At 52.4% G+C, this 25,178-nt stretch overlaps 1 protein-coding gene across 2 annotated transcripts in view; it reads left to right on the top strand.

Moving 5' to 3' along the window:
- The window catches only part of tsc1b (TSC complex subunit 1b), a 69,057-nt gene that overhangs the window by 32,425 nt on the left and 11,454 nt on the right, over window positions 1-25,178 (top strand). For both annotated transcript variants that reach the window (XM_072488853.1, XM_072488852.1), the window contains exons 9-15: window positions 9,265-9,380; window positions 9,467-9,593; window positions 10,917-11,026; window positions 14,381-14,462; window positions 16,742-16,843; window positions 17,914-18,520; window positions 22,499-22,542. In XM_072488853.1, coding sequence (XP_072344954.1) covers window positions 9,265-9,380; window positions 9,467-9,593; window positions 10,917-11,026; window positions 14,381-14,462; window positions 16,742-16,843; window positions 17,914-18,520; window positions 22,499-22,542 — 1,188 coding nt within the window. The remainder of the gene's footprint in view (window positions 1-9,264; window positions 9,381-9,466; window positions 9,594-10,916; window positions 11,027-14,380; window positions 14,463-16,741; window positions 16,844-17,913; window positions 18,521-22,498; window positions 22,543-25,178) is intronic.

Below are 25,178 nucleotides of genomic sequence, written 5' to 3'. Positions count from 1 at the left end.
TCCCATCTGGTCCATAAACCCCCCTCAGCACTTTAGGCCGCCGGCCGGCTTCCTACCCATCCTAGACCTGGAGCGATCCAGTGCCGGATCCAGCACCATGTTAAAGTCTCTTTCCCCCCCCCCCCCCCCCCCCCCCCCCCCCCCCCCCCCACCCAATTATCAGGCCCCCCACTTCCAAGTCTGGGATCCGACCCAACATACGCCGCATAAAACCTGCATCGTCCCAGTTCGGGGCGTACACGTTGACCAGTACCACCCTCTCTCCCTGCAACTTACCACTTAACATTATGTACCTGCCGCCATTATCTGCCACAATGCTCAACGCCTCAAACGACACCTTTCCCACCAAGATCGCCGCCACCCCTCGATTTTTGGCATCCAGCCCCGAGTGAAACACCTTGCATATCGAGAGAGTGTGTTAAGGTGGGCCAAGAAGGAGCGGAGCAGCAGGTGGGAGAACGCGGAGGTCCAGATCTACCAGGGTTGGAGCGCGGAGGTGGCGAAGAAGAGGGCCGGGTACAACCGGGCGAAGGCAGTGCTGCACAGGAAGGGGGTGAAGTTCGGTATGCTGCAGCCGGCGCGTCTGTGGGTCACCTATAAGGATTCAACACCATTATTTTGAGTCCCCGGAGGAGGCGTGGCCTTTGTTCAGGCCAAAAAAAGTGGATTCAGACTAAGAGTCAGGGATGAGGGGTCCCGGTGGAGGGATGGTTGGGGATTGTTGGGTTGTGTTTCAATGGGGGGTTCTTTGTTTTTTTGGGGTTGATTGGGCATTGTTTTGTTTAGGTCTGCCGGGCGGGCTCGTGTGGGGGGGGGGGAGGGGAAGAGAGAGGGGGTGGGGGAGAGGAGGAGGGAGAGGGGGGGGGGGGGGTGAGGCCTGGCCTGGAAAGTGAGCTGCGCCAGGGGAGGCTGGGCCGGGCGAGTGGAAAGTGCGGGCTTTTTCCCGCGTTTAGGGCTGAAGGGGCGGGGCCGGAGCTGGGAAGCGCGGGCTTTTTCTCCCGCGCTGGGAGGTGGAATGGATGAGATCCTGCTGGTGGACAAGGGGGGGGGGGGGAAAGAGTTCCACACTGTGGGGGGGGGGGGGGAGAGGAGTTCCACACTGGGGGGGGGGGGAGGGGGAGAGGGGGGGGAGAGAGAGTTCCACGAGGGGGAGAGGGGGGGGGGGGGGAGAGTTCCACACTGTGGTGGGGGGGGGGGAGAGAGAGGAGTTCCACACTGTGGGGTGGGGGAGGGGGAAGAGTTCCACACTGGGGGGTGGGGGGAGGGAAAGAGTTCCACACTGGGGTGGGGGGGGGGGAGAAGAGTTCCACACTGTGGGGGTGGGGGGGGGGGCAAGAGTTCCACACTGTGGGGTGGGGGGGGCAAGAGTTCCACACTGTGGGGGGGGGGGAGAGGAGTTCCACACTGGGGGGGGGGAGGGGGAGAGAGAGAGTTCCACACTGTGGTGGGGGGGGGGGGAGAGAGAGAGTTCCACACTGTGGTGGGGGGGGGGGGAGAGAGAGGAGTTCCACACTGTGGGTGTGGGGGAGGGGGAAGAGTTCCACACTGTGGGGTGGGGGGGGGAGGGGAAAGAGTTCCACACTGTGGGTGGGGGGGGGGGGGGGGAGGGGAAGAGTTCCACACTGTGGGGTGGGGGGGGGGAGGGGAAAGAGTTCCACACTGAGGGGTGGGGGGGGGGGGAGGGGAAAGAGTTCCACACTGTGGGGTGGGGGGGGGGGAGGGGAAAGAGTTCCACACTGTGGGGTGGGGGGGGGAAAGAGTTCCACACTGTGGGGTGGGGGGGGGGAGGGGAAAGAGTTCCACACTGTGGGGTGGGGGGGGGAGGGGAAAGAGTTCCACACTGTGGGGTGGGGGGGGGGGGGAGGGGAAAGAGTTCCACACTGTGGGGTGGGGGGGGGGGAGAAACTCCACACTGGGGAGGGGGGAGCTCCACACTGGGGGGGGGGGGGGGAGAGAGAGCTCCACACTGGGGTGGGGGGAGAAGCTCCACACTGGGGGGGGGGGGGAGCTCCACACTGGGGGGGGGGGGAGGGAGGAGAGAGCTCCTCACGTGGGGGGGGGGGTGGAGAAGCTCCACACTGGGGGGGGGGGAGGGGGGAGAAACTCCACACTGGGGGGGCGAGGGGGGAGAAACTCCACACTGGGGGGGAGGGGGGAGAAACTCCACACTGGGGGGGAGGGGGGAGAAACTCCACACTGGGGGGGGGGGTAGAAACTCCACACTGGGGGGGGGGGAGAGAGCTCCACACTGGGGGGGGTGGGGGGGGGGAGAAGCTCCACACGTGGGGGGGGAGCTCCACACTGGGGGGGGGGGAGGGAGGAGGGAGCTCCTCACGTGGGGGGGGGGCGGGGGAGAAGCTCCACACTGGGGGGGGGGGGAGAAGCTCCACACTGGGGGGGGGGGGAGAAACTCCACACTGGGGGGGGGGGAGAAACTCCACACTGGGGGGGGGGGGAGAAACTCCACACTGGGGGGTGGGGGGGGAGAAACTCCACACTGGGGGGTGGGGGGGGACTCCACACTTGGGGGGGTGGGGGGAGAGAGAAGCTCCACACTGGGGAGGGGGAGAAGCTCCACACTTTGGGGGGGGGGGCGGAGAAGCTCCACACTGGGGGGGGGGGAGAAACTCCACACTGGGGGGGGGGGAGAGAAACTCCACACTGGGGGGGGGGGGAGAGAGAGAAACTCCACACTGGGGGTGGGGGGGGGAGAAATTCCACACTTGGGGTGGGGGGGGGGGAGAAACTCCACACTTGGGGTGGGGGGGGGGGGGAGAAACTCCACACTTGGGGTGGGGGTGGGGGTGAGAAACTCCACACTGGGGGGGGGGGAGCTCCACACTGGGGGGGGGAGGGGGGAGAGAGCTCTCACGTGGGGGGGGGGGGGAGAAGCTCCACACTGGGGGGGGGGGGGGGGAGAGAAACTCCGCACTGGGGGGGGGGGGAGAGAAACTCCGCACTGGGGGGGGGGGGGAGAAACTCCACACTGGGGGGGGGGGGGGGGACTCCACACTGGGGCGGGGGGACTCCACACTTGGGGGGGGGGGGTGGGTGGGGGGGACTCCACACTTGGGGGGGGGGGGGGGGGGCGACGACCTCCACACTTGGGGGGGGGGGGGGGGACTCCACACTTGGGGGGGGGGGGGACGCCACACTTGGGGGTGGGGGGGGCGGGGGACTCCACACTTGGGGGGGGGGGGGGGGACTCCACACTTGGGGGGGGGGGGGGCGGGGGACTCCACACTTGGGGGTGGGGGGGGGGGAGAGCAAAGCTCCACACTGGGGAGGGGGGAGAAGCTCCACACTGGGGGGGGGAGAATCTCCTCACTGGGGTGGGAGAAACTCCACACTGGGGAGGGGGGGGAGCTCCACACTGGGGGGGGGAGAGAGCTCCACACTGGGGGGGGGAGCTCCACACTGGGGGGGGGGGGAGGGAGGAGAGAGCTCCTCACGTGGGGGGGGGGGGAGAAGCTCCACACTGGGGGGGGGGTAGAAACTCCACACTGGGGGGGAGGGGGGAGAAACTCCACACTGGGGGGGGAGGGGGGAGAAACTCCACACTGGGGGGGAGGGGGGAGAAACTCCACACTGGGGGGGGGGGGGAAGTGAGCTCCACACTGGGGGGGGGTGGGGGGGGGGAGCTCCACACTGGGGGGGGGGAGGGAGGAGAGAGCTCCTCACGTGGGGGGGGGGGCGGGGGAGAAGCTCCACACTGGGGGGGGGGGGGGGGGAGAAGCTCCACACTGGGGGGGGGGAGGGAGGGGGAGAAACTCCACACTGGGGGGTGGGGGGGGAGAAACTCCACACTGGGGGGTGGGGGGGGGAGAAACTCCACACTGGGGGTTGGGGGGCGACTCCACACCTTGGGGGGGGGGGGGGACTCCACACTTGGGGGGGGGGGAGACTCCACACTTGGGGGGGTGGGGGGAGAGAGAAGCTCCACACTGGGGAGGGGGAGAAGCTCCACACTTTGGGGGGGGCGGAGAAGCTCACACTGGGGGGGGGGGGGAGAGAAACTCCACACTGGGGGGGGGGGGGGAGAGAAACTCCACACTGGGGGGGGGGGGAGAGAGAAACTCCACACTGGGGGGGGGGGAGAGAGAAGCTCACACTTGGGGTGGGGGGGGGGGGAGAAACTCCACACTTGGGGTGGGAGGGGGGGGTAGAAACTCCACACTTGGGTGGGAGGGGGGGGGTAGAAACTCACACTTTGGGGGGTGGGAGGGGGGAGAGAGAAGCTCCACACTGGGGAGGGGGAGAAGCTCCACACTTTGGGGGGGGGCGGAGAAGCTCCACACTGGGGGGGGGGGGGGAGAAACTCCACACTGGGGGGGGGGGGGGGGGGGAGAGAAACTCCACACTGGGGGGGGGGGGGAGAGAAGCTCCACACTTGGGGTGGGGGGGGGGAGAAACTCCACACTTGGTGTGGGGGGGGGGGGAGAAACTCCACACTTTGGGGTGGGGGGGGAGAGAAACTCCACACGGGGGGGGGGGAGCTCCACACTGGGGGGGGGGGGGGGAGGGAGGAGAGAGCTCCTCACGTGGGGGGGGGGGAGAAGCTCCACACTGGGGGGGGGGGGAAACTCCGCACTGGGGGGGGGGGGGGGGACTCACACTTGGGGGTGGGGGGGGCGGGGGACTCCACACTTGGGGGGGGGGGGGGGGCGGAGGACTCCACACTTGGGGGGGGGGGGGGGACTCCACACTTGGGGGGGGGGGGGGGGGGGACGGACACCACACTTGGGGGTGGGGGGGGGGAGAAGCTCCACACTTTGGGGGGGGGGGGGGGGGGGGGAGAGAAGCTCCACACTGGGGGGGGGGAGAAACTCCACACTGGGGGGGGGAGAGAAACTCCACACTGGGGGGGGGGGGGGAGAGAAACTCCACACTGGGGGGGGGGGGGGGGGTGGGGAGAGAAGCTCCACACTTTGGGGGGTGGGGGGAGGAGAAGCTCCACACTTTGGGGGGAAGCTCCACACTTTGGGGGGGGGGGGGAAGAGAGAGGAGAAGCTCCACACTGGGGGGGAGGGGGTCGATGGAGTGGGCCGGTGTCAGCAGGAGTCAGCTGACTTATGGGAGTGCAGTGGGGGGAGCAATGCAGCTAGGGGTGGCGGGGGGGGGGGACCGGGTTGCTGCTGGAATGGCCAAGGGGGAGCTGGAGTTGGTACTGGTGGGGGGGGGGGGGGGGGGGCGGGAGAAGCTCCACGCTTGGGGGGGGGGGGGGGTGGGAGAGAGAAGCTCCACACTGGGGGAGGGGGGAGTGAGAAGCTCACACTGGGGGGGGGGGGGGGGGGGGAGAGAAGCTCCACACTGGGGGGGGGGGGGGGGGGGAGAGAAGCTCCACACTGGGGGGGGGGGGGGGGGGGAGAGAAGCTCCACACCGGGGTGGGGGGGGGGGTCGATGGAGTGTGGCCGGGGTCAGCAGGAGTCAGCTGACTTATGGGAGTGCAGTGGCGGGAGCAATGCAGCTAGGGGTGGCAGGGCGGGGGGGACTGGGTTGCTGCTGGAATGGCCAAGGGGGAGCTGAGTTGGTAGAGGAGGTCTGGGTGGGGGCCTGCCGCTGTGGGGAACGAGTCGTGCGGGGGGCCCGGGCACGTGGCTGGCCTAGGAAGGGCTTATGGCTAGTCGGGGAGGGAGGGGGGTGAGTAGCCCCCTGATCCGGCTGATAATCTGGAATGTAAGGGGACTGAATGGGCAGGTCAAGCAGGCCCGGATGTTCGCGCACCTGAAGGGGCTGAAGGCGGATGTGGCCATGCTTCAGGTAAGGATGAGAAAGGGGTGGGGTAGGGCAGGTGTTTCATTCGGGTTTGGATGCAGAAAATCAGGGGGTGGCGATCTTGGTGGGAAGAGAGTGTCGTTTGAGGCGTCGAGCATTGTCACAGACAATGGCGGTAGGTATGTGATGGTGAGTGGCAACCTGCAGGGGAGCGGGTGGTGTTGGTCAATGTCTACGCCCCGAATTGGGACGATGCGGGGTTCATGCGGCGTATGCTGGGCCGGATTCCGGACCTGGAGACAGGGGGCCTGATAGTGGGGGGGAGATTTCAACACGGTGCTGGACCCGGCACTGGATCGCTCTCGGTCTAGGACGGGCAGGAGGCTGGCGGCGGCCAAGGTGCTGAGGGGTTTCATGGACCAGATGGGAGGGTGGATCCATGGAGGTTTGCGAGGCCGGGGGCCAGGGAATTTTCATTCTTCTCCCATGTCCACATGGCGTACTCCCAGATTGATTTTTTTGTCATGAGCAGGGCGCTGATTCCGAGGATGGAGGATACGGAGTACTCGGCGATAGCCATTTCTGATCATGCTCCTCAAGTTGGGGGAGGAGAGGGGCCAACGCCCGCTGTGGCGCCTAGAGGTGGGGTTGCTGGCGGATGAGGAGGTGAGCGGGCAGGTCCGGAAGTGTATACAGAGGTACCTGGAGGCTAATGACAATGGGGAGGTACAAGTAGGGGTGGTCTGGGGGGCGCTGAAGGTGGTGGTCAGAGGACAGCTGATCTCCATTAGGGCACAAAAGGAGAGGAGAGAGAGGAAGAGGTTGGTGGGGAGATGGTGAGGGTGGATAGGAGGTACGCGGAGGCCCCGGAGGAGGGATTGCTTAGGGAGCGGTGTAGCCTCCAGGCTGAGTTTGATTTGTTGAAGGCACAGGGGACAGTATATGAATACGGAGAAAAGGCGAGCCGTATGCTGGCGCACCAGCTTCGGAAGCGAGAGGCAGCTAGGGAGATCGGGGGAGTTAGGGATGGAGGAGGGAGCACGGTGCGAAGTGCGGTGGGTATCAATGGGGTCTTCAGGGACTTCTACGAGGAACTGTACCGGTCTGAGCCCCCACTGGAAGAGGGAGGGGTGGGTCCCTTCCTGGACTGGCTGAGGTTTCCGAGGGTGGAGGAGGGGCAGGTGGCGGGGTTGGGGGCGCCGATTGGGTTGGAGGAGTTGGTCAAAGGGATAGGGAACATGCAGGCGGGGAAGGCACCGGGGCCGGATGGGTTCCCGGTTGAATTTTACAATAAGTATGCGGACCAGCTGGGCCCGCTGTTGGCAAGGACCTTCAACGAGGCAAGGGAAGGGGGGGCTCTGCCCCCGACGATGTCTAGAGCGCTGATTTCCCTGATCCTGAAGCGGGGCAAGGATCCCCTACAGTGTGAGTCATATAGGCCGATCTCACTCTTAAATGTAGACGCAAAGTTGCTGGCAAAGATTTTGGCCATGAGGATAGAGGACTGTGTGCCGCAGGTCATACACGAGGATCAGACAGGGTTCGTGAAGGGGAGGCAGTTGAATACTAATGTACGGAGGCTCTTGAATGTTATAATGATGCCGGCGATGGAAGGGGAGGCGGAGATAGTGGCGGCAATGGATGCGGAGAAGGCCTTTGATAGGATAGAGTGGGGGGACCTATAGGAGGTGCTGGAAAGATTCAGGTTTGGGGAGGGGTTCGTCAGGTGGGTGAGGCTGCTGTATGAGGCCCCGGTGGCGAGTTTGGCCATGAACAGAAGGAGGTCAGTGTATTTCCGGCTACACCGGGGGACGAGGCAGGGGTGTCCCCTGTCCCCCTTGCTCTTCGCACTGGCGATTGAACCCCTGGCCATGGCGTTGAGGAACTGGAGGGGGCTGGGGTGGGGAGGAGTATCGGGTGTCGCTCTATGCGGATGATTTGCTGCTGTATGTGGCGGACCCGGTGGCGGGAATGCTGGAGGTGATGAGGATCCTTGGGGAGTTTGGAGATTTCTCCGGGTACAAGCTTAATATGGGGAAGAGCGAGTTGTTCGTAGTGCACAGGGGGACCAGGAGAGGGGGATTGGTGAGCTCCCGCTAAAAACGGCAGAGAGGAGTTTCAGGTACCTGGGGTCCAGGTGGCTAGGAGCTGGGGGGCCCTACATAAGCTTAACTTCACGAGATTGGTGGAGCTGATGGACGAGGAGTTTAAGAGGTGGGACGTGCTGCCACTCTCCCTGGCGGGTAGAGTGCAGTCAGTTAAAATGACGGTGCTCCCGAGGTTTTTGTTCCTGTTCCAATGCCTCCCCATCCTGATCCCTAGGTCCTTCTTCAGGCGGGCTAACAGGAGCGTTATGGGGTTTGTGTGGGCGCAGAAGACCCCGAGGGTGAGAAGGGTGTTCCTGGAGCGATTTTGGGGGGGGGGGGGGGGGCATTGGCGCTGCCTCACCTCTGTGGGTATTATTGCCAACGTGGCGATGGTGCGTAAGTGGGTGATGGAGGGGGATGAGGCGGCATGAAAGAGGCTGGAGATGGCGTCCTGTGTGGGCACGAGCCTGGAGGCGCTGGTGACGGCGCCGCTGCCGCTTCCTCCAACGAGGTATACCACGAGCCCGGTGGTGGCGGCTACCCTCAAAATTTGGGGGGCAATGGAGACGTCACGGGGGAGGTGGGGGCCTCGGTGTGGTCCCCGATTCGGGGGAACCACCTGTTTGTCCCGGGGAGGATAGACGGAGGGTTTCTGAGCTGGCACAGGGTAGGTATTAGAAGGATGGGGGACCTGTTTGTGGACGGGAAGTTCGCGAGCCTGGGTGAGCTGGAGGAGAAGTTTGGGCTCCCCCCGGGGAACACCTTTTCTTGAGTGGGTGTGTATATTTGCTTTTATGTTGATGAAGGCTGTTAATTTATTATTTATGTATATGGGGGGGGTGGGGGTTGGTCTTTTTCTGTATCTTGTTGTTGATATTTTGTGAAAATTTGAATAAATTTTTTTTTTTTTTTAATTTAAAAACCTTTCCACCTTCAGCCCTAAATTGCTTCTATTTATTATTTTTTTTCTTAAATTTGGAGTACCCAATTCATTTTCCAATTAACGGGCAGTTTAGCGTGGCCAATCCACCTACCCTGCACATCTTTGGGTTGTGGGGGCGAAACCCACGCAGACACGGGGAGAATGTGCAAACTCCACACAGACAGTGACCCAGAGCCGGGATCGAACCTGGGACCTCAGCGCCGTGAGGCAGCAGTGCTAACTTCTATTTATTCTTTTGCCCGCTCCTTCAGGAGTCGATGCTCCCATCAGTGACTAGAAACAATCCGTCCATCATCATTTAAAATACCTTAAAATCCCCATGTAATTAATGGTGATCGGTAACATTTTTAAAAGTGCGTTTTATAGATCTACTTTCAAAATAGATCTCATTTTTGACGAGGGAAAAAAAGGACAAATGTCTGTTATTGGGGGATATTTACTGTAGTTTCTTTTTTAACTGGTTTAATTTATGTATGGAAAGTATAACTGTTTCGCCTTTATACTGAATTTCATTGCAGGCAGTGCATCTTCTTCAACCTACACACCCCGGGCCCCCATCTCCAGTCTCCCAGGGATCCAGCCTCAGTACAAGACACCACCAACCTTGCAACGCCTGCCTACAGATGGGATCCAGGTAAGCCCAAGTCCTTGCTAAGCAAAAACAATGTGGTTCAATTGAACTTTGAATTCAGTGTTTTGGGATTTGTACCTTTCTTCTAGGACATGCTCTGGAGCCCATCTTCAGCCTGTGGGCTGTCGACGCCTCCCTCCTCCCACGGACTTTCTCCGAGCCCGTTTGACTCATCCCAGAGTGCCTCTTGCGTACACAGGGTTCACAGTACACCTAGTAAGTATAGCCCAGCCCGTTAACTGCTGTATCACTAAGGATTGTTGCTCAATCAGCTGGTCTGTCCCTGCATAATAATGCAGTAGGAAAACCAACTTGGTAAACTGTTCCATTTGTCTTTTCACTGTTGGTGTTGTCGAAAGGTTGTCAATGAAGTGCGGCGGTGAGTTCATTTTCCAGTGGCACAGTGGTTGGCAGGGACCCGGGTTCGATTCCGGCCTCGGGTGACTGTCTGTGTGGAGCTTGCACGTTCTCCCCGTGCCTGCGTGGGTTTCCTTCCACAGTCCAGAGACCTGCAGGTTAGATGGGTTGGCCATGACCAGACCAATGTGCAGGTTACAGGATGGGGTGGGGGAATGGGCCGAGGTAGAATGTTCCTTCGGAGGGTGGGTGCACGATGGCCTCCACCTGCACTGTAGGAATTCTACAGAGCTGTGTTTGCAATGGAGAAATACCCAGTACTCTAGGTTACAGATTGATCTGTCCCTCAGTTTGGGTTGTATTGAACTTGTGCACAGTACAATTAGTCAGCATCGCTGGTCATTGCAATTTGAGATGGAGTGAAATGTTGTCAATACATTGAGTCTGGTGAAACACACTGCAATAATGTAATTCTTGGAAAGAATTATCTGAACAGGTGTTAAATCCTCTCTGTAGTGACTTGACAGTCATTTACATCATGGTGCTTGCTGTTTACCCCTTTGTCACACCCAACCAAAGGTATCATTGATTGGGAGGCCAATTAATTGGGACCTAGGCACAAGTTCCTAAAGGAAAACCCTAATCCTCAATTCAGCTGTCAAAAGCGGGCAGCCGAAGAGATCGCAAATACGAAAAATGTGAAATAAAAATGGACAACGCTGCAAATATGCAGGTCCATCCGTCTGCAAATGGAAAAGGCAGGTCTGGCCATGAGAACATTGCTCACATCGAGTCTCTGACCGGCAGTTGGGTTCAGAACACAGATTAGACATTTGTTGGCGGAGTGTGTTGTATTTCAATGCTTGCTAAATCCAAATTTACCCAGCTCACACTGAACTTGCAAACTAAACAGATTTGGTTTATTGGAAGACATGGTACGGGGTGGTTCAGCCGGTAGATTTACTACAAAGATTCGACCACTATCGTTAACAAAGTACAACTGCTGTTCCTTCACCCCACGTGCTGCTCGCTAAATTGAAAGCTCCTCTGAATAATGTCTGGTCATGTGGTTTACATCCTGGCTACTTATTCATTAGCATATTCTCCCTTAAAGTGATATCACAACAGGGGGCCTAAAGCTGCCGAAAGAGCAGTTTGTTAATTCTGGCTCCCTTTTTACAGTTGGTGGAAAAGGATCATCGACTGAAGCACCCACCCTCTCCCCTCCCCCTACATGTCCTACAGATGAGTTTATGCACAGTTCGTTCCAGGGAGCAGCACTGCCAAGGAAGGTAAAAGGATGATGTTTACTGGTGTCAATTATAAGATGAATAATAAACATCAGTAATGGTGCAAATGTTATATTGTGTAAGCGGCACATTGGTTATCAGTGACCCTCGCAAAGCTGTTCTCAGGACAAGCCGATGGAATGTTTTGGAGGTGTTTTAATTGCAAGTCTGTGTGCCTGACTTTCCTTTCTCATTTCTCCCCTTCCTTTTCCTCTTTTATCCTTTCCCCTCTTCTCTATCTCCCCCTCTGTTAACCCCCTGCAATATCACCATGTGATCCTTTTTTTTTAAAATTCAGTGTACCCAGTTATTTCTTTCCAATTAAGGGGCAATTTAGTGTGGCCAATCCACCTACCCTGCACATCTTTGGGTTGTGGGGGTGAGACCCACGCAGACACGGGGAGAAACCACACAGGCAGTGACTCGGGGCCGGGATCGAACTTGGGTCCTCGCCGCCATAAGGCAGTAGTGCTAACCACTGAGTCACCATAGAACATAGAAAAATACAGCACAGAACAGGCCCTTCGGCCCACGATGTTGTGCCGAACCTTTGTCCTAGATTAATCATAGACTATCATTGAATTTACAGTGCAGAAGGAGGCCATTTGGCCCATTGAGTCTGCACCAGCTCTTGGAAAGAGCACCCTACCCAAGGTCAACATCTCCACCCAACACTAAGGGCAATTTTGGACACTAAGGGCAATTTATCATGGCCGATCCACCTAACCTGCACATCTTTGGACTGTGGGAGGAAACCGGAGCACCCGGAGGAAACCCACGCAGACACGGGGAGGATGTGCAGACTCCTCACAGACTGTGACCCAAGCTGGAATCGAACCTGGGACCCTGGAGCTGTGAAGCAATTGTGCTAACCACAATGCTACCGTGATGCCCTTAAGAACAAATTAATCTACACTATATCATTTTACCATAATCCATGTACCTATCCAATAGCTGCTTGAAGGTCCCTAATGTTTCCGACTCAACTACTTCCGCAGGCAGTGCATTCCATGCCCCCACTACTCTCTGGCAACCTCTGACATCCCCCCCTATATCTTCCACCATTCACCTTAAATTTATGACCCCTTGTAATGGTTTGTTCCACCGGGGGGAAATGTCTCTGACTCTCTACTCTATCTATTCCCCTGATCATCTTCTAAACCTCTATCAAGTCGCCCCTCATCCTTCTCCGTTCTAATGAGTAAAGGCCTAGCACCCTCAACCTTTCCTTGTAAGACCTACTCTCCATTCCAGCCAACATCCTGGTAAATCTTCTTTGCACCTTTTTCAAAGCTTCCACATCCTTCCAAAAATGAGGCGACCAGAACTGTACACAGTACTCCAAATGTGGCCTTACCAAAGTTTTGTACAGCTGCATCATCACCTCACGGCTCTTAAATTCAATCTCTCTGTTAATGAACGCTAGCACACCATAGGCCTTCTTCACAGCTCTATCCACTTGAATGGCAACTTTCAAAGATGTATGAACATAGACCCCAAGATCTCTCTGCTCCTCCACATTGCCAAGAACTCTACCGTTAACCCTGTATTCCGCATTCATATTTGTCCTTCCAAAATGGACAACCTCACACTTTTCAGGGTTAAACTCCATCTCCTCTTCTCAGCCCAGGTCTGCATCCTATCTATGTCTCTTTGCAGCTGACAACATCCCTCCTCACTATCCACAACTCCACCAATCTTCGTATCCATGCCTCCACCATGCATTTGTTTGAATCCTTTCCAAACTTGTTCAGCCATTTTCACAGCTGCTGGTTTTGTTGATTTGGATGCATTGAGCACAGTCTCCAGTCTGATGATAAGGGGCTTTCCTCGGAGTCCAGTGATTCTCAAACAATTGTAGGTGGAGGACCCCTTTTCAAATGGGTTGATAATCTTGCTCCGACAATCTAAATGATGCTCATAATACCTGGGCAAATTTGTATTTAGGTACCCTTGCCTGAGTTTAAATATTGGAGAGAAAAAAATTTGCTTTGCAAACAAGGCTGAACTCGCCTGTCATGGACCACCAGTCTTTATAACTATGGGTCTACCTGATGACCGTCATGCCACTGTTCTAGAACCTCAGAATTCCTACAGTGCAGAAGGAGGCCATTTGGCCCGTCGAGTCTGCACTGACCCACTGAAAGAGCGCCCTACCTAGGCCTATTCCCCCACCCTATCCCCTAACCTCACTAACCTGCACGTCTTTGGACACTAAAGTACAATTTAGCATGGCCAATCCACCTAACTTGCACATCTTTGGACTGTGGGAAGAAACTGGAGCGCTCGGAGGAAACCCACGCACACACTGGGTGAACGTGACGACTCCGCACAGACAGTGACCCAAGCTGGAATCGAACCTGGGTCCCCAGCACTGTGAGGCGGCAGTGCTAGCCACTGTGTTATCTACTCCGTGCGTGCTCCCCTTTGAGGGCAAGGCAGTCCACCCACTCTGCATTGTGGCCACTGCACTTTGCTCCAGGCTCTCACTGAATCCATTACCAGCCGCCTCTCTCGGGCACTGCCCGAATAGTTTGAAGATTACCCCACCCTGGAAAGTGTTTACGGCCCCCAGTTTGAGAAAAGTTGTGCTGAGCTATCCCAACCACTGTGCTCCTGGACTGAGAAGTCACAAGTTCAAATCACGACAAGGCAAGCTGGGAAACTGAATTTGATAAATATGGAAATGCGTACACTGAAATGGTAAAGACCCAAGTGGCTTAAACATCCAACTGGGTCACAAATCTATTTTTAGGAAGAGTCCTACTATAACTTCTCCCAGGACGGGAATTCCAAGGGCAGCACGGCGACCCGAGTTCGATCCCGGCCCTGGGTCACTGCCCCTGTGGAGTTTGCACATTCTCACCGTGTCTCACCCCCCACAACCCAAAAATGTGCAGATTAGGTGGATTGGCCACGCTAAACTGCTCCTTAATTGGAAAAAAATAATTCAAATTTATTTTTTTAAGACTGGAATTCCACATAAACCAGGCCGATTATGTGGTTGACTCTGAATCAGGAGAACTTGGAGAGGACAATAAATGCTCCCTTTATCATTGTTGCCCACTTTCCAAGAACAATAAGTCCGAGGCTATTCTCCACCAATGTGGCTTTGATATTTTGTTCAGTTTTGTTTTCCCTATGCAATATGATCCTTTAATTTGAAGCATTCAGGGTTTATTTGGTTTGGAGCCTTTTAGCTTGTGTAGCAAGCATTAATTACAACATAAATGCTAACCGTCACAGACTCCAGTGTTCTTAATTCAACCCTTGCATTCCTAATATCTATTTGTATAAAGTTCCTTTTAATACCACGTGGTGTAATACGACCCTGTCTTTTTTTTATTGCTGTTGCAGGATGTTAAACTGGAGTGTGGAAAGCCCTTAATCAAACAGCGACACGTGACAAGTGATAAAGGAACGGCTGACAGCCCGTGTGGTGAGTGGTTTGTGCGTTTCTGATTCGTTTGAAGTGCTCTGCCCTTCTGGGATGTACGTTTCCAATGTGCAGATAAACAGATAGGTGGGAAAGAAGTTTGCTTCTAGAACTTGTTTTCATGGCACGGGAGAGGCACAGAAACAGGCCGCATTGCCTACCTGGCCTGTGGTGTTGTTTATACTCCACGAGAGCCTCCTCCTGCCCCTCTTGATCTCTCTCAATCAGCAAATCCATACCATCTTCCTCATGCATATCAGGTTCCCCCCTTAAATGCAGCATTGCCATTTGTCGTGACGAACCCAACGGGCAGAGTGTACCATTCTCTGGGTAAAGAAGTTTCTATTGAATTCCTTCGATTTCATAGTCACAGCCTTATGTTTATGGCCCTTAGTTTTCATCTCGCCCCACTTGTGGCAGCATCTTTTCTACCCTATCAAACCCCCTCATTGAGTTTCAAGGCATCAATTAGAGCATCTGTCCTTTGTTTTAGAGAAGGAAGCACCAACTTGTCCAATTTTGTCTTGCACCTACTCCATCGTCATACCCTCATGGGCTGAGTCGTCGAGGCCGACAGCACACGAAAGGCCCTTCGTCCCATCACGTCTGCACTGGCTACAAATAACCACCTGACTATTCTAACCCCATTCCCCAGCACTTGGCCCATGGCCTTGCCTGCCCTGGCATCGCAAGTGCACAACTACATACTACTGAAATGTTCTGAGGGTCTCTGCCTCCACCACCCTTTCAGGCAGCGAGTTCCAGACTCCCACCACCCTCTGGGTAAAAATTGTTTTTCCTCACATACCCTCTAACCCTCCTGCCCCTTACCGTAAATCTACGCTCCCTGGTCATTGACCTTTCCACTAAGGGGAAAAGTTTCTTCCTGTCTACTCTATCTATGCCCCTCATACTTTACACATCTCAATCATGTCCCCCCTCAGTCTCCGCTGCTCCAAGGAAAACAACCCCAGTCTATCCAATCTCTCTTCATAACTAAAACTCTCCAGCCCAGACAACATCCTAGTAAATCTCCTCTGCACCCTTTCCAGTGCTGTCACATCCCTCCTACAATGTGGGTTCCAGAACTGCACACACTACTCTAGCTGTGGCCTAACCAACATTTTATACAGTTCCAGCATAGCCTCCTCTGCTGTTAAACTCAATGCCTCGGCTAATAAAGGCAAGTATACCATATCCCATCTTTTTTTAATAAATGTTTTTTATTGGGTTTTTGAACGTAGTATATTTGCCGTTATGTACACAGAATATGATTTATGTATATATATATATTTTTTTATTTTTAAAAAATAAATTTAGTGTACCCAATTCATTTTTTCCAATTAAGGGGCAATTTAGTGTGGCCAATCCACCTAGCCTGCACATCTTTGGGTTGTGGGGGTGAGACCCACGCAAACACTGGGAGAATGTGCAAACTCCACACGGACAGTGACCCAGAGCCGGGATCGAACCTGGGACCTCGGCGCCGTGAGGCAGCAGGGCTATCCCACTGCGCCACCGTGCTGCACCATATCCCATCTTAATCACTGTATGCACCTGCTTTGCTACCTTAAGGGACCGGTGTACATGTACACCAAGGACCCTCTGCTCCTTGGGGCTTCCCAAGGTTCTGCTCTTCATCATTTATTCCCTCGCCTTGTTTGTCCTGCCCAAGTTCATCACCTCCCACTTTTCCAGATTGAATTCCATTTGCCACTGATCAGCCCATCTGACCAGCCCGTCTAAGGCTTGAAATCGAAGTCGATCCCCCTCACTACTTACCACGCCACCAATTTTCATATTAGCCGCAAACTTACTGATGAACCATCCTACATTCATGTCAAAATCATTTATATAAACCACAAACAGCAAGGACCCCACCACTGAAGCCCCCACCACGGAAGCCTGCGGGACCCCACTGGAGACAGGCTTCCGGACACAAGCTTCCAGACTGGAAAACATCCCTCGACCATCACCCTCTGCTGCCTGCCACTCTTGCCAATTTTGGATCCAATTTGCAGTTTCCTTGGATCCCATGGGCTCTTAATCCTCTCTAGCAGGGACCTTATCAAAAGCCTTGTGCCCAAATTGACGACGTCAAATGCATTTCCCTCATTTACACACCTGGTGTGTGCTTTTTCATTGCACTAATAGTTGGACTATCAAGTCACCAATCAGTGCATTGGAATCAACAATTCTGATCTCTGCCCAACTGAACTTGGTATTGTTTCCCATGTTAGTTGCTGCACATTTCTATATTTTTCTGCTTTGTTTGTATTCAGGGTTGGAGAATGAGAATGTCAAAACCGTATCCTTGAAAGAGTTGTCGGAGGTTATAAAGGGGTTGAATCTACAGGATGGAATGGAAAAGGAAAATGAAGAAGGTATGGTTCTCATGCTAAATGTAGTAAATGATGAGCAGCGGTGCTGAAATCTAATGAGCGACAAGATAATGAAGGACTTTCCATCTCTACCCCTCCCTCTTTTTAAAAAAAAAAAAAAAAAATTCTTCACTGTATGTGGGCGTAGCTGGCTGGGCCAGCATTAATTACCCATCCCTAATTGCCCTTGAGGGGGAATTTAAGAGCCAACCACATTGCTGTGGATCTGGAGTCACATGTAGGCCAGACCAGGTAAGGACGGCAGATTTCCTTCCCTGAAGGGCATTAGCGAACCAGATGGGTTTTTCCAATAATCAAAAATCATTTCAATATCATTAGACTTTTAATACCAGATTTGTTTCAAAAATTGATTCAAATTTTAGCCCCAGGGCAAGTTTTAACCCACATCAACAAAATGATTGAAGTCGTGATATATTTTTGACAAAAAGAAATTCACTTGCTCACGGTTTTGATTTCCATTGGTGAGCAATATCATGAGGGATCCTTCGCTAACCTCAAAGAGAAAGATATTTGTCACTAAAATTTCACAGTGGCATTGCAGTTCAATCCGGGCTCATGATGATATGCAGCGAGATAAAAGTAGTTCCTGATATTTGGGGTCATATCCGTCTTGAGTAGGGGTAGTGGCCCTGGCAATTAATCACTGCTTCTTCAGGAATGGAGTTCAAGAAACTTCGATTTGCTATTATCCGCAATTTCATTAACACTGCTTTCTTTCACCCCTCCTGAGGCAGCCGTGAATTCAGCTGCCTCGACCTTGAGGATTAAGCTGTGGCTTCAAACTTTCCAACTCCCTACCTCCAAGACCCTCTTTAAAAACTGACCTCTTTGACCAAGCTTTTGGTTACATTTCCTCAATATCTCATTATGTGGCCCAGAACTGTTTGGGTCACTTTACTGTGTTAACGATACTATATAGATGTAAGTTTCTTTTCATGTCACTTTACTGTGGGGACCTAGAACAGAACTACTCTTGATTGGATGGAGAGATGGTATAATTAGACCAGTGCTGGGAGTTTTACTGAATTAAAGATGTATTTTTACCTTGGCAGCTGCTATTGCTGATGAACTTTCTGAAATTACACCCGTGGATCTACAGTCCCTGGTTACTCGAGGAGGATTCGACTCCCCATTTCAGCACAGGACTGAAACACTCACTGGCCCTCAGATGAAACGTGAGCAGGACTTGTATTCTTCAGCCACTGAGCAGGGAATGTGCCTCGAGCTCCAGAAAGCCCTAACTACAACTTGCAAAGCGTCAGACCCTCACTTGCAAGAGCAGTGTCCCATCAAACAGGGGTTCATGCCCATCGACAAGCCAGGTGAAAGTTTTTCTGGAAGCCTAATCAAGCAGGAGGCACTCAAAGCAGGGTCGACGACATTGGAAGCTTTTACACCCAGCCCCCCGTTAAAGGTCCAGGCACTGAGGCACCCTCCACTTAGTAGTGGTCAGCCCCTCCCATACGAACACTTTTTTGAATTGGCCTTGCCAAAGACGGCGAATCTCTTCATCAAGCAGAAGACCTCTGAGCTTCAAAAGGTAGCGAGAGAGCAATTGGAGGATTCATTGTCCCAGTCGTGTTCATCGATCTCGCCCCTTGACGTGCTGGACAAGCTCATTCAGCATGGAGGGGATGCACATGTGAAGGAGCTTAGCAGGTAAGATGGAAGGGAATGGTAGGAATCCCATTGCAGTGTTGAAGGAGCACTGCACTGTCACAGGTGCCGTCTTTTCCAACAAGGTGGTAAACCAAGACCCGTTTCCCCCTCGGGTGAATACAAAGGTTCCACAGCACTCTTATCAATGCAGAGCAGATAGGGCGGCATGGCAGCACAGTGGTTAGCACTGCTGCCTCAGGGCGCTGAGGACCCGGTTCGATTCAGGGTCACTATCCTTGTGCAGTTGGCACATTCTCCACCTGTCTGCATGGGTCTCGCCTCCAGAACCCAAAAGAAGTGTAGGGTAGGTGGATTGGCCACGCTAAATTGCTTCTTAATTGGAAAAAAGAAATAATTGGCTACTTTAAATTTTATTGTAAAAGAAAAAAATCACCAAAGAACAGTGGAGTTCTCCCCAGTGTCCTGGGCGTGATTAATCCCTCAACCAAGATCACTCCGTGCTTTATAATGTTCTGAGATAGTGAGGTACTCTATAAATGCAAGTCTTTAGGAAGGTTCAGAACATTTTGATTTTGCATCCAACCATGTGAAGATATTTCCTTCATTGCAAATAAAGCCACAAGTATTGCCAGTTGTCCTATTCAGAGATGTTTATTTCTCTCCACCTGATCAAATTCCCATTGGCATTGTTCCAGAAAGTTTTTAAAAATAAAGTACCCAATTCATTTTTTCCAATTAAGGGGCAATTTAGCGTGGCCAATCCACCTACCCTGCACATCTTTGGGTTGTGGGGGCAAAACACACGCAGACACGGGGAGAATGTGCAAACTCCACACGGACAGTGACCCAGAGCCTGGATCGAACCTGGGACCTTGGCGCCACGAGGCAGCAGGGCTGACCCACTGCGCCACCGTGCTGCCCACTTGTTCCAGAAAGTTAGGAGAACAATATAGCAGAAGGTTTGTTTCTGTTGCACCTCTTCAAAACTTTCTTTTTAAGAAAATGCATGGACTACTGCCATGGACTCCAGTCCCTAATTGATATCTTTCCCGACTATTGTTGATGAGCTGTAGCCTTGCGCTGCCTCCGTCCGCATTCCAGCCTGTGACCGTCTGTTTGGAACAGTAAAAAGTCTTACAACACCAGGTTAAAGTCCAACAGGTTTGTTTCAAATCACTAGCTTTCAGAGCACTGCTCCTTCCTCAGGTGAATGAAGAGGTATGTAGAGCTTCCTCATTCACCTGAGGAAGGAGCAGCGCTCCGAAAGCTAGTGATTTGAAACAAACCTGTTGGACTTTAACCTGGTTGTTGTAAGACTTCTTACTGTGCTCACCCCAGTCCAACGCTGGCATCTCCACATCATGGCTGTTTGGCAGGCAGGGCTCCCTCTGCTGTGCGGAGGCTGCTACAAATTGCCAGCAAAATATATTTTTTGTTACTAAAAGATGAAGATGGAAAAGGTAAATGAAGGTGCAACCCCCCCCCCCCCCTGTTTATTTTAGACTTTGTCCTGTGCAGCCCGAGTCCCAAACTCAAAGGAAAATGGTCAGGTAAGTGTGGAATTTGCTGCCATGCTACTTAACAACCAATCATTAACTGAATCGATGAAATGTTTCTAACTCTGTGGTTGATTTGTTTGATTAATTGGAAGCAACAATGTCCTTGGCGAATCTTGAATTCCTGGACTTGTATAGAATCCTACTGCACATGAGGAGCCGTTAAAAGGAATGTTCTCTTCATGTTCTTTGAAGACTTGTTTCTTCGTTATTGAGATGGGCATGGGAGGAGAAAAGCTGACTGGGTGACACAGCTGTAAGTGTGGTGACCGTTTCGGGAGTTGGCACGGTGGTTCGTGCTGCTGCCTCACGGCGCCAAGGACCGGGGTCCGATCCCGGCCCCGGGTCACTGTCTGTGTGGAGTTTGCACATTCTCCCCCTGTCTGCGGGTCTCATCCTCCTAACCCAAAGATGTGTGGGGTAGGTGGATTGGCCACACTAAATTGCCTTCGTTGGATGAAAATAGGGTACTCTAAATTTTTTTAAAAAGATAGAACATTTCAGGGGTTGTCAACACTGCATGGCATCTACGCAAAGTGCCCATTGGACTGCCCGGGCGCGTTGCATCCAAACGTCGTGCCACTGGTCACTTGACAGTGTGCGGTAGTGGGGGAGGACGTCTGATTTTCTTTTCCTCTCCCAAGCTCTGATTTGCTACTGTGTTCCCACCCCACACCCCTCCCTCGGCATAATAAACCTTCCGGGGTAGCAATGGTTGTCAAATTTTACCTTGTGTGGGTTGCTTCCAAATACTGACCACCCCCACTCCAGGGTTGTGCTTTCAAAGGTTAGTATTGCATCAACTCCAATGATAATTCCTTGTGCAGCAAGTGTTTTTTCTGATGGACCCGAATTCTGCAATTGTTGGAATTGGATGATCTTCGTGTGTGTGTGTGTGTGTGTGTGTGTGAATCAGTGATTGCTGTGGTATTTTCGGATAATTAGTCCATGTCTCCAAACTCTAGAATCGGTGATCGGGTGCTCCCAGGTGGAAGCTGTACCTGTCCAGTCTAAACACCCATGCCACCATTTGAAATTTCTGATCCAATCTTAAATATTCCACTTCTAAGAATATAGTTAATGGCGTGGAACTGATCTTGAGTGAATTAAGTGGGGTGGAAGAATCATTAAGAGGCGAGCTTAACACTTGCATTCACTCCAACCATTCGAGCTCCACCTTCCCTAATCAGACAGTATTGGTTTTTCCTGGTTTGAGTTTGTATAATAGGCAGTTTGGACAATTGGAATGTCATTCTGTAATAAGCAAATCCCTCTTCTGAAGTTGGTGGAGGTTCATTCATGTATAATTCTCTTGGGAGGAGAATATTTTCCTCTCCCTCTCAGCTTGCTATACCTGGCCTGAGAGAATGCCTTCTACTTTGGACACCCTGTGCTATTGCCCAGCGCTGACATCCGTTATGTACAGCACAAACTTTAACCAAACTCCGATTTGTGACTCGGCCCTGGACCTGTAGATCCGATGTTTATGAAATATCTTAATTGTTCACCCACAGCTGTCTACTGGTGTGGAAGTCATTGCTTCTCCTTAGTCAATGTGAAAGACAGAATCAACTTCGATTCACGCTGAGCCCCTGAATGTGCTGCATCCAGTGAATTACTTTTAAAATCGATTGTTTCCACGGGCAGACTTGACAACTAATCTGTGCACTGCAAGAGTTCACTTGCAGTAAACGAGAAGAAGAATCGGCCAATGTGATTCTTTTTGTTCTGATGGTTGGAAGATGTTGCTGAACATTCTTGTTGTGTAAATTCGGGCCCTTTTCAGAGCGTCGACACTTCTGGCACTGCAGATCTCTCTCAGAACTGTACAGAATTATCAGCCGAGAGTGTGTGTCCCAGTCCCAGAGCTTTAACCACAGCTGTCTTGGGCCCAAGGTGAGACTGGCACAGTTCCACTGTCTCCTGGAAACCAGCATCCGTGATTCAACATATTTCTCTCAGCCATTTTCCTCTTAGCAACTCTCTTAAGCCCCCCCACCACTTTGCAATACAGACCCCAACAGTATTTACTCCTACAAATGTGATCTCCCTCTTAACGTTTCTCCTAGTGCCCATTCTTCACGTACGAGTCTTGATCAGGCTTATCCGGCCCACTGAAGGCATTCCAGCAGCAGCCCAGTCCAATTTTCTCACCGATTTCCACCTGCACATTTCTTAGCCTGAGCTGCAGGAAGGAAACTTGTGGACAATTTAAGGAAAAGAGGGCAGTGAGTTCTCTAGATGGTTACTAACCAAAGCTCTACGACCTTTCATTGTTGACTTGTACCCCAGATGTCACAGTTCAGGTTGATTTTTCTTTGGGCCCGTGATCAACTGCACGTCACTGACCCATTGTACTAACGGTGAGTTTGCATACGTAGAGAAGTTGTAGTTGGTAAAATGGTTACCTGTCCTTGACCAGTATCAATTTCTCATTGTTTGTTTTTGTGTACAAATTTAGATTGCCTTTGCCCAGCAAATCTGCAGACTGGACACACTTTGGAGGTATGTGGTGCATGTTATAGTGATTGTTCTCTGGGTTACACTGCTTAGCCAGTGAACCTGACATAAAGAATCACAAATGATGCAGCTACTGATAATGAGCAACAGTTCACAGTGCTTCACTAAGCATAGCCATTGCGGCGTGACATAAACACAGTGTTAAAGTGCTAGGTTATCACCTCTTCCTGCCCTGTACTTGATAATGCTCCAAAACAACTGCGGCAGCCTGGGACCATTTTGTGCAGATTTCCTGCTCTCATAAATTGCGAGTTCCACCCCCAGGCCACTTAAATGGCGCAGTGGATTCTGAGCAGCATTTTCCAAGCGTGATGTTGCTGTAGTGAAACTTTGGAACGTCACTGGGCAGTCACTGAGCCAGTCAAAATCATTGAAGAGGGGAAATGAGGCATTGATACATTGAGTAGGTATCTCCGTTCGCAATGCACAAGATTACAGAGCTATAAATTGCAAGCCATCACTAATTTGAGAAAGGAAAATGGTAGTTGTGTTTCATTTTAAATCACTGGAGTGTCTGAGCTTTAATTGCGAGTCCCATACATTGTGAGTCCTAGTGCCCTATATAAAATTTGAATTAACGTTACTATTAATGTGTGGATATCTCAAATTCCTGATGGTAACAATTGCTGGTGCTCTGGTTTACCCACCAGAGGCTACAGTGTTGAGAACAACCTGTTTCAAACCTGCAGAACGATGATACTCGGAAGAGGGCAAACCAGTGTGCGAGAAATCCAAACATAGATAAGACTGAGTTGTCTGAGCTTCGAAAGGCTCTATTGGCTGGGGTCGCAGGTTAGGGGACACTGACCATACTGTCGTCTCTGAAGTTCTTTTCCTCGCTGGTGCAAATTTTGTATGACTTGTGCATTACGTTATTTTTTGAATGGAACCATCCCCTTGTGCGTTTGTGAGGCAGGAGTAGGAACCAGATTCCGCAACATTCGGAAATTTAAGTGACTAGATTGGGAGGTGGAGATCAGTATAAATTGTGTAAAATAACTGGTTTGGGAGCAAGGTATCATAGATTATCATAGAATTTACAGTGCAGAAGGAGGCCATTCGGCCCATCGAGCCTGCACCGGCTCTTGGAAAGGGCACCCCACCCAAGGTCAACACCTCCACCCTATCCCCATAACCCAGTAACCCAACCCAACACTAAGGGCAATTTTGGACACTAAGGGCAATTTATCATGGCCAATCCACCTAACCTGCACATCTTTGGACTGTGGGAGGAAACCGGAGCACCCGGAGAAAACCCACGCAGGCACGGGGAGAACGTGCAGACTCCGCACAGACAGTGACCCAAGCCGGGAATCGAACCTGGGACCCTGGAGATGTGAAGCAATTGTGCTATCCACAATGCTACCGTGCTGCTCAAGGTAGCTGAAGGAGTGTCGGTTAAGCGTAACCACAATTAACTGAATGAGTGTCAGTCCAGCTTTGTTGAGGCCAAATGAGATTCTGCAGTGGGCAGAGTGAACATTGTCTTGTTGCCATGTAAGAATTGTGTAAATCACAACAAGAGCATTTAGGAATTGGGGTGGTCACCTAATCCCAGTAAGAATATTGGCTTTGAGGGTCACAGAGCCTCAGTGAGGAGTATTACAGTCATTAGAAAGTTAAATTTGGAGAAAAGATTAAAGAGGTTTTTTTAAAGGAAGGGATTAGCAAATGATGATATCAAATAACTGGATCCTACAATCTTAAAAATGCAGAAAAAGAATGTCAATCGAAACTCTTTGCAGCAGAATTCTTTCAGTGTTTCTCCCTCGTGGCTTCTCTTGTTTCAAAAGTGCATTTTTTATTTTTTTTAAATGGAAACCTTCCTTTGATTCCCATTGTCCCCTCCACAACTACTCTTGCCCCCACTTGCTGTCTCCTTTCTATTAAGTGTCCTAAAATACTTGCACTTATTTGGGGCCCTGTACAAATGGTTGATGGGCTTTAGAATAAAGTTTTCGAGAAGGCTCGATTAACAGTCAGGCTGATTACGAGGCAGCTGAGTGAGAAATAACTAATTGATAGACAAGGTGGGCTGAAATAAAGGCCGCCTGCTCATGGATTAGTGGGTTCTGATCTGTTTTGACTTCTGCACAACAAAAGGAGACCAAGATATTCTGGGCACTGTTTCAATTTGAGAACGCAACTCCTATCTTGCTCAAGAGCGTTCCCCGAAGGCTGTGCCACAGAATGACATACAATCGGATCTCGCCATGCACTCAGCCTCTGATTGTACGAGAGCGCACTCTAGGGAATCGGCAAGCACAACAGGACCCTTTCTGAGTTTGATGTTGGGCCCGTTTTTTTTTTTTTTTGGTCATACTAGTCCTAGTCCTGATGCTGTCTTGCGGGAGTGACCCTCCCGGTCACCGCTTGGTGTTGTGGTCTTCAAGCAGCTGTAAGATAACAATTGTAAGTGAACCATTAATTTCCAATGTGTGAAAATAAAATACTGTAAAATTCTAAAATCTGAGTACGAGTGTGTGGTTCAGGAGCAGGCATCAGCCCCAGTTCCTCAGCCCACCTAATGCTGCAACAATCATTTATGCACGGCGGCTAACGCAGTTGTTTCACAGCTCCAGGGTCCCAAGTTCGATTCCCAGCTTGGGACAAAGAACAAA

Source organism: Scyliorhinus torazame, chromosome 22, assembly GCF_047496885.1.
Source record: "Scyliorhinus torazame isolate Kashiwa2021f chromosome 22, sScyTor2.1, whole genome shotgun sequence".
Taxonomy (NCBI): Eukaryota; Metazoa; Chordata; class Chondrichthyes; order Carcharhiniformes; family Scyliorhinidae; genus Scyliorhinus; species Scyliorhinus torazame.
The sequence above is the reverse complement of the archived record's forward strand: the minus strand, read 5'-3'. Positions and strand labels throughout refer to the sequence as shown.